The sequence below is a fragment of the Pygocentrus nattereri genome, chromosome 25 (genome assembly GCF_015220715.1).
Source record: "Pygocentrus nattereri isolate fPygNat1 chromosome 25, fPygNat1.pri, whole genome shotgun sequence".
Lineage (NCBI taxonomy): Eukaryota > Metazoa > Chordata > Actinopteri > Characiformes > Serrasalmidae > Pygocentrus > Pygocentrus nattereri.
Window position 1 is genome coordinate 2181423 of NC_051235.1, and position 9107 is coordinate 2190529.

A 9107-nucleotide genomic window follows, 5' to 3' on the forward strand; every position below is an offset into this window, starting at 1 on the left:
ATTTCCACCTGGGATCCCAGGCATCCCTCGACTGCATTAGAACCCCTGGAACTGATCGTCGGATACAAACCTTCACCAAAAGCACCACGCCAGTTTGTTTGGTCCAGTAAACACTGATAATTGTGACAACAGTGTCAATAGATTTCTTCATTATTATTTTTTTGACCAACCGCCGCAGTTCATACGTAGAGGCGCTTCAGTAGGACAAAGGAAATCTCAAATATGGGAACGTTTCTCTCTGATATGATGTGGGACGTTATTTTTGTATGCTTTCATTAAAGTCCAGCTACATGAATCACAGAGCAGCTACAGCTCAGCGTCTGACCCACATCGTGCACCTTTCCTTCAATTGGCTAACCGTAAATGTTTTCATACTAACGAATACGTTTTCTTCGCTAGTGTCAAATATCGTAACCTATTGAAGTCTACACAGATTAAAAACAAGCTCATTTGGGCTAATATTAGTGTTCTGCTTTAGCATCAAAGCCAAGCCGCGCCCTTTTTCGTGCTTGTTTTCATGTCAGCTCTCAAACTTTTTAAGGTGACTGAATGACCTTTAGGCCAAAAGGGTTTCAGATCATTACCACCCCTTTAAAAAAATCATTAAAATGGTCATTCGTGAAGAATCAGCTCAGTGATTCGTTTGATATCATGGGCATTGTAGCCACGTTTAGCAGTCTAACTCTAGTCTCCACAAGGGGGCAACGTTAGCACTCAGGTCTTGTTCAAAGGCATCATGAAAGCAATTCAAACGAGCTAAAAAGCATTCAGTCAAACTGGCAGATACGGCGATAAGGCAGGTTTCAAAAAATGCCTGATTTTTACATTTTTTTGTTTGATGCATTTCATACGAAAGCTTATTCTGCACTTAAATCGGCAGTTTGTATTATATTATATTTATATTTATTATATTATTTATTTATTGTAGCCGATTTATATTTTTTGGCCTAAAGAGAAACTACAGATCAAACTCAATCAGTCGTCATGAATATTGGTAAGTTCTTTGATCGCTAATCAACACCGACAGCCCAAGTTTCATAACGTGCTTTTCCAAATCGTTTAGGAAAGAAAACTGTCAAGTCGTCATTTTGATAAAACCTCCTCTTCACAACGAGGAAGACACTCGTTTGCGTGTTGCAAACCGGCATTAGAGAATAGCTGTTTTATGCTGAAGTGAAAGTTTGGAAAGTTTGAAAAACCTTAATTACAGCGATTTCCGCCTTCCTACCTCAAATGTAGCCAATCAGCCAGGATGTGGATTGGTATCTGGAGCTACTAGGCTAATGCAGCTGATGTCGCTGATGGGTAGTGATGACCTGTCTATGCTCCGCCCACAAATGTGTCCTTTCGGTTCTGCTGATTCTAGGCTGGACAAATTCCTTTCAACAGGGAAAACATCCACGTGTATTAATTTGAGATAATAATTATTTTGCATGCTTGTGAAAGATCACACTGTTAGGATAAATCGGAAAAACTGGCCTTAAATATTGGAGCAGGAACTTTCCTGGCTTTAGCTGTTCTAAGCTTGCTACCTAGCTAGGTTAGCACTGTATACTCTACTAGCTACTGTATCATTGCAGAAGTTACTCTACACTTTTTAAGAATAAAGTGTTCTTTGCTTGATGCCATAGAAGAACCCACTTTTGGTTCCATAAAGACAGGGGTGGACAGTAACTGAGTATCTGAGTAACTGAGTAAATGTAATTAGTTTCTGTACTTTAGTATTTTTGGTGTATCTGTACTGAAGTTTCTCCGTTCTGGACTTTTTCCTTTCACTCCACTACATTTCAGAGTCTAATATCCGACTTTTTCCTCCTACATTTTGAGAAATCTGTCGTTCCTTTTGGTTTCTGTGTGTATAAAAACGTAACATGTCAAAACGAAAGAAGCGCAAAGCCAGAGCACCAATCAGGGCCCAGCGGTCACTTTGTTTAGAGCTGGTTTTGACCTGTTGGTCATACCGACCCAGTGCAGCACGCGGTTCAACGTCAGCGCAGCAGCGTAAAACTTTGGGAGAGTCTGTTCAACATAAATGATGAACTAACCTAACTTTGTGTAAATAGAGCTCAATATAGAAATATGTCCACATATGCAGTCGAGACTGACGCGGCTTTTTTCTGAATTTCTACAAACACCATTTCATTTTATAGTAAATGAGTTTGGGCTGGTTTATGTTTATGAACAGACGCCTACAGATCAACATAGTAAAGGAGCTCATCTGTGATCCTGAGTTTAAAGCCAGTTTTTATTCAACTGAAACTTGGAACTAAGTTGTAAATAAATCTGAAACTGAAACTTTGCTTGTGTGTAAAAAGTGATTTCAGAGCCACTCGGTTCTCCCTGATGGAAACTGTTTACCTTCAGTGTTTTGTGCTTCTGATCATTTTAATAGACGTCAGCGTCACTAATTAATGACGTTCTATTAAAAGACTGGTTTACCAAGAGAGACGCTGGAGGACTTTCACCTGAAATGAGTTCATGAAGCCAGTCTGGTTATAAAAATGATAACAGGACATCAGAGCCAGAATTACTCTTTTAGTACTTTTACTTTATACTTAAGTACATTTGAAGGAAATACTTTAGTACTTTTACTCAAGTGGAGGTCTAAAGGGAGGAACTTCTACTTTTACTGGAGGAATATTTTACCTTGGGTAAAATACCTTGGGTAAAATATTCGTCCACCACTGCATAAAGTTTTCACTGGCACATTCTTTGGGGATCCATAAGTGGTTCCTCTAAGGCATTGCTCAAAGAACCCTTTGTGGCACCTTTTTTTTTTAGGAGTGTAGCAGCAGTACGTGGGATGTGGAACATGGAGTGGTCTTTTGACAAAAGTTTGGACAAAGTTCAGGCCTCCAGAAGGTAACTGCTGTTTTTCACTATAGTCCAAAAGTAAGAAAATGTACATTTTCTAGAAGAAGATAGGAGCTTTTGACAGGCAGCATAATGATTCTACACACAGAGCATCCCTCATCACCGTCTCTTCTTCTGCTTCATGCTTTTCCTCCTCTTGACGATCATTTCGCACAGCTTGTCCATGCCCTCATGCAGTCCCTCTCCGATGATGGCACATGCTGGCTGGACGTGGTAGGCAGCCCCTGGACTGATGTCTTGCAGGTCCAGCCTCCGTTCCACCTCCGCGGCGGACAGTGAGCCAGGCAGGTCTTGCTTGTTGGCGAGGATGAGCAGTGGTGCCCCCTGGTGTTCAGAGAACCGGGCCACTCTGTGTAGCTCAGCCCGGGCCTCGTCCAGCCGCTCCACGTCCACAGAGTCCACCACATAGACGATGCCATCCGTGCGACGGCTGTAAGGTCTCCAAAGGGCCCGAAGCTTCTCGTGCCCACCGGCGTCCCACAGGTGGCAGGTGACCCCACGGCCGGCCAGCCGCACGCGCTCCGCATTGAATCCTATGGTTGGGACTGTGTTCACGAACTCGTTAAATTTGAGGCGGTAGAGGACCGTGGTCTTTCCTGCAGAGTCCAGACCCAGGATCACCACGTGAAGGGGCTGGAAGATGGTGATGGTGGAGAAACTGTTGCCCATTTTGTTGGCAGTTTTGCAGAAATCAGAAAGTCATGCAAAATCCCATAGAAGGCCTTTCGGTCAGGAGCTGTCCTGCCGTGCGCAGCTGGTCAACAGCAATTCCTGAAATCGGGGATTAAAAAACAAAGTTAATACAGAGCAACATCTAAAAATGGAAATGAGCAGAGTCTCTTATAGAACATAAATAAAAACCAGGTTTAACTTCCAAAGTAAAGAAGCAGAACCGCAAATTAACGAGCTGTTGTTGTTTTTCAGTTCAAAGTGACTGATTAGTTACATTATTTTGTGCAGTTAATCATGATTAATCGCGTTATTTGGTGACATTCACAATTTGTCCTATTTGTTCATATTTAACCATAAGGGAAGCTTTTGTTCCACTCAAAAAGGATTTTGTTACAGTTGTTTGAGTTGATTTATCAGAATGTATTTATTACTTTCAATAATTGAGTTATTTTCAATGCAGAAGCTGAACATGATCATGTGATCAAAGAGCAAACACAGTTTAGTTTATCTCTGATGCCTAGTGAGAGCAACAGCGTCCGCACGGTCCAACCAATGAGTGTCTATATCACATATATCATATAGACAATGAGTGTATACATCATATATATCATATACACAGTCAGTGAGTGTATATATCATATATGTCATATACAGTCAAGATCGTATAGATCATAAATTTTAGCTCATGACATCATGTTTTTAGAAGTCACATGTTCCATTTGAAGCTTTAAGAGACGTAGTTATTCCACTTTATTTCCTGTGAACTTGGTTTTCCTGCATCGTTGTGAAAATTGTCTGCACCTATAAAGTGATTAATCATGTTGCATGTAAAACGGCCCCTCCTGTCAAAGTAAGCCATTCCTGGCCGTCCTAAACAACAAAAGCTACCAGACTGTCTGCTGATAGTCTTAATATATAGTCTGTGTATTGTAGTATAGCTAGTCTGGCAATAACTACTTTCTGCGGTGCCCCCTAGTGGTCATTTCACCACCAGAATAGAAATTGGATTAATATATAATTCATTAATATAATCAATCAAATATTTGTTCCCTGTAACTCTGTAACCAGACTAATCAGGAGACCGTTGTCTCTCTGTGACTCAGTGTTGAGCTGCTAGTGAGCAATGAGGGATCCTGTATAACTGACACAGTAATCAAACTGCTGAGCACAATAAAACATGTTTATAAATGCAGACCATCTCGCTGGTGTGCAGAGACAAACATATAGTTCACTTCTGATCGTTGTAAATCAAACTTTTATCAGAATATAATCTGTTTACATTATAAAAGGAGAAATGCACAGTTCAACCAGAGGTGGACGAAGTACACAAATCATGTACTGGAGTTAAAGTCGAGACCCCCAGGGTAAAATATTCCTCCAGTAAAAGTAGAAGTTCCTCCCTTTAGACCTCCACTTGAGTAAAAGTACTAAAGTATTTCCCTTCAAATGTACTTAAGTATAAAGTAAAAGTACTAAAAGAGTAATTCTGGCTCTGATGTCCTGTTATCATTTTTATAACCAGACTGGCTTCATGAACTCATTTCAGGTGAAAGTCCTCCAGCGTCTCTCTTGGTAAACCAGTCTTTTAATAGAACGTCATTAATTAGTGACGCTGACGTCTATTAAAATGATCAGAAGCACAAAACACTGAAGGTAAACAGTTTCCATCAGGGAGAACCGAGTGGCTCTGAAATCACTTTTTACACACAAGCAAAGTTTCAGTTTCAGATTTATTTACAACTTAGTTCCAAGTTTAAGTTGAATAAAAACTGGCTTTAAACTCAGGATCACAGATGAGCTCCTTTACTATGTTGATCTGTAGGCGTCTGTTCATAAACATAAACCAGCCCAAACTCATTTACTATAAAATGAAATGGTGTTTGTAGAAATTCAGAAAAAAGCTGCATCAGTCTCGACTGCATATGTGGACATATTTCTATATTGAGCTCTATTTACACAAAGTTAGGTTAGTTCATCATTTATGTTGAACAGACTCTCCCAAAGTTTTACGCTGCTGCGCTGACGTTGAACCGCGTGCTGCACTGGGTCGGTATGACCAACAGGTCAAAACCAGCTCTAAACAAAGTGACCGCTGGGCCCTGATTGGTGCTCTGGCTTTGCGCTTCTTTCGTTTTGACATGTTACGTTTTTATACACACAGAAACCAAAAGGAACGACAGATTTCTCAAAATGTAGGAGGAAAAAGTCGGATATTAGACTCTGAAATGTAGTGGAGTGAAAGGAAAAAGTCCAGAACGGAGAAACTTCAGTACAGATACACCAAAAATACTAAAGTACAGAAACTCATTACATTTACTCAGATACTCAGTTACTCAGATACTCAGATACTCAGTAACTCAGTTACTCAGTTACTCAGTTACTCAGATACTCAGTTACTCAGTTACTCAGTTACTCAGATACTCAGTTTCTGTGTGAAAAGGAGTTAAAGACTAACCAAGTTAACGACTGTACAGGAGTCAGAAAGTTGTGTGGAGTCCCATCCCGACTGGCTGTGGTAGAAGACGAGCCTTCGGAGCAGGAACAGCCTTCAGGCTCAAGTCAGCGTGAAGATACACCCAAGTCTTGCCTGCTGCTGAAGAACCTTCAACATCATACAAACAATACAGCTTATGTTTTTATGGCACAATGAAATTTCAATGGCTGCAGTAATAAGTAAGCAAAGTGGCTAATTATAGAGTCAGTAGCCACACAACTTGTCTGTATCTGTATCTTAAGCACTGGAGGGGGATTTCTCAAGATCGGGCATCCTGGGTTCCAGCATTAGAACCAGCAGAGCTGATGTTCAGAGGCATTTGCACTTTATTTACATTATAATGGGAAAAACACTGTAAGTCCTCCAGTATCAAGTTCGGCCATCAGAACCATCAAATATAGCCTTTTAAAATGGTTCTACCAAAAATATACCAAAAATGGTTCTTTGCTTACAGCAGAACCCCTTTTGAGGCTTTATAGCGTTTTAATAAAGGTGTTCCATCATAGAGAACCATGCAAAGAACCATTTATGCATTCCAATAGTTCTTTGAGAGTACATGGTTCTATATAGAACCACCGCCTTTGCCTTAGAACCACTCAATAACCATCATCCATCAATCTGAAGAACCATTTCATGATGCAAAGAACAATTTAATCATTCAATTTTTTTGGTGTGTTTATGGTTCTAGATATACTAGTAGTAGTACTAGTAATGTTTATTACAAATCTACAGAAGTCCCAGTGTTTTTGCTTACAAGCAAAGGGTTCTATAGAGTTCCAAAAAGGTTCTTTGACTTGTAACTGTAGTAGAACTTTTTTGTTGGTATATGGAACCATTTTGAAAAGTTTCTTTGAAGAACCCTATACGGCAGTCTTTCCATTATACTCATTTAAAGGAGCTGGATCTTCAAGGGTTCTTTAGTGAAGAAAATGGTTCTATATCCTTTGCATGATTAAATGGCTCTTTGTAACATGAAACGTTCTTCAGATTGATGGAGAATGTGCTGTAGACTGTTCTATATAGAACCTTTTTGAAAAGGGTTCTATATGGCATCCAAGAGGGTTCTTCTGCTGTTTTGATGTCAAGCTTGTACAATAGAAGAACCCTTTTGGATGCTATATAGAACCATTTTCAAAAAGGTTCTATGTAGAACCATCTATAGCACATTTATGCACATTTTCCACCAATCTGAAGAACCCTTTCTTGATGCAAAGAACAATTTAATCACTCAATTTTTTTGAGTGTTCATGGCTCTAGATACAACCATTTTCTTTACTAACCTTGAAGAACCATGTTTTAAGAGTGTAGAAGACCATATAAAGAACCATTTATGCATTTCAATGGTTCTTTGAATGTGTATGGTTCTATATAGAACCACTAACTTTGCCTTAGAACCACTAAACAACCATTTACATAAGCAAAGTTGCTAGTACTGCTAATGGCTATGTTTATTACAAAGCTAGAGATGTTCTAGTGTTTTTGCTTACAAGCAAAGGGTTCTATAGAGTACCGAAAAGGTTCTTTGACTTGTAACTCTAGTAGAACGTTTTTCTTGGTGTACACAATCATTTTTTTAAGATTCTGTAAAGAACCACATATGATAGTCTTTCCATTGTAGAAAACCATGCAAAGAACTACTGATGTATTCCAGTGGTTCTTTGAGTGTTTGCAGTTCTGTACCAAACCACTGATTAGTAAAGAACCCTTGAAGAACCATGCGTATCACCAAAGTAAACCGCCAATGGCAAAATGATTCAGCTACGTTTATTACAGGAAAAGCCAAGCAGCTACATGTTTTAGCTTTCAGCTTTCAGGGTTCTACGTAATACCAAAAAAGGAGGTTCTATGACTTGGTCCTATGGAACGCTCCTCAAAAAGGTCCTTTAATACAACGGCATGTCCATTGTAGAGAAGAACCTTTTTACCATGCATTTAAACACACTCATGGTTCTATGAGTTGTCGTGGACATAGAACTGTTGCCTTCACCAACCTTTCAAGAACCGCCTTGCGTCGGCAATCCAGCGTGACTGAGTTATGCCATCTGCTCTATTCTACCAGGAGACTGGAGGTGCTGTTTACCGGCTGAATTGCAGTTGGAGAACGTAGTGCAAGGAGAACGCATGGTCCTCTATGGAGATCCTGCAGTGAGAATGGAGACGCTCCTCCTGTTAGCCCTGTAAAGATCCCACGATCTCCACTCCACCAGCGTCCTTCGTCTCCATTTCCAAACCGATCAGAGGAGTGAGATGTTTTTGGGGCAGGTGGAGGTCCTGCACAACGGAGCGTGATCTCGTGATCACAACCCTGCAGAACCTAGCAAAACCCGTCAAAACCCGTCAAAACCCCACCAAAGCCTCTTTATTCTGTCTCGGTTCTCTCCAGCCGTACGGTCTGAGCCGTGCTGCTCCTCTGCTACTGCACACACACACACACACACACACACACACTGTGCTAGCAGAGGCAAGTGTGTGTGCCCACACTCCTCCCACACTGGAGCAGAGGAAGCACACACACACACACACACACACACACTGTGCTAGCAGAGGCAAGTGTGTGTGCCCACACTCCTCCCACACTGGAGCAGAGGAAGCACACACACACACACACACACACACACACACACACACACACACACACACACCTCAGCCCATCTTAATCACATTACAGCTCTGTTTCTGGAGCCCCCTGCTCGGCTGAGTGCTGCATTAGGCCGAGTTCCAGCTTCGGCTCAAACCCAGTCGTAGAGGAATCTGAGTGAAAATGTAACGTTTGTTAACTATTAAATGTTTTGAAATGCTAATAAATGCATGTTTTATCTTACACACTTTCCGCTCTGGGTGTTTTCACACTTGTGCAGGATACTCGAGTCCACATTCATTATCCTGGTTTGCTATCACACACAAGAATTCCAAGCAAACTGTGGCTGGTGTGCAGGTTTGCATCGTGGTCATTTTTATTATTTTCCTTGGAAACAAACTCTTAAGTGGCAAAAAACAGCAAAAGAAGTTTTAGTGAAAGTTCTGCCAGGAAGCCTCTAATGCTACGTCATTCAGTCATTACTCCTGA

General features: G+C 40.8%; 1 protein-coding gene across 2 annotated transcripts; it reads right to left on the reverse strand.

Moving 5' to 3' along the window:
• Window positions 1-2532: 2532 nt before the first annotated feature.
• LOC108414579 (ADP-ribosylation factor-like protein 4C) lies at window positions 2533-8581 on the reverse strand. 2 transcript variants are annotated; one of them, XM_017687465.2, is made up of 3 exons: window positions 8121-8581; window positions 6002-6148; window positions 2533-3645 (listed from the first exon to the last, which is right to left on the reverse strand). In XM_017687465.2, the coding sequence occupies exon 3, from the start codon at window positions 3541-3543 to the stop codon at window positions 2974-2976; it is 570 nt and encodes a 189-aa protein (XP_017542954.1). In that variant the 5' UTR covers window positions 3544-3645; window positions 6002-6148; window positions 8121-8581; the 3' UTR covers window positions 2533-2973. The 2 variants fall into 2 exon arrangements, with proteins under 2 accessions (XP_017542954.1, XP_017542953.1); XM_017687464.2 differs by having other exon boundaries at window positions 8032-8581.
• Window positions 8582-9107: the final 526 nt, after the last annotated feature.

Coding starts and splice junctions, on each gene's coding strand:
- LOC108414579 (XM_017687465.2), bottom strand. CDS start 3,543: ATGGGCAACAGTTTCTCCACCATCACCATCTTCCAGCCCCTTCACGTG.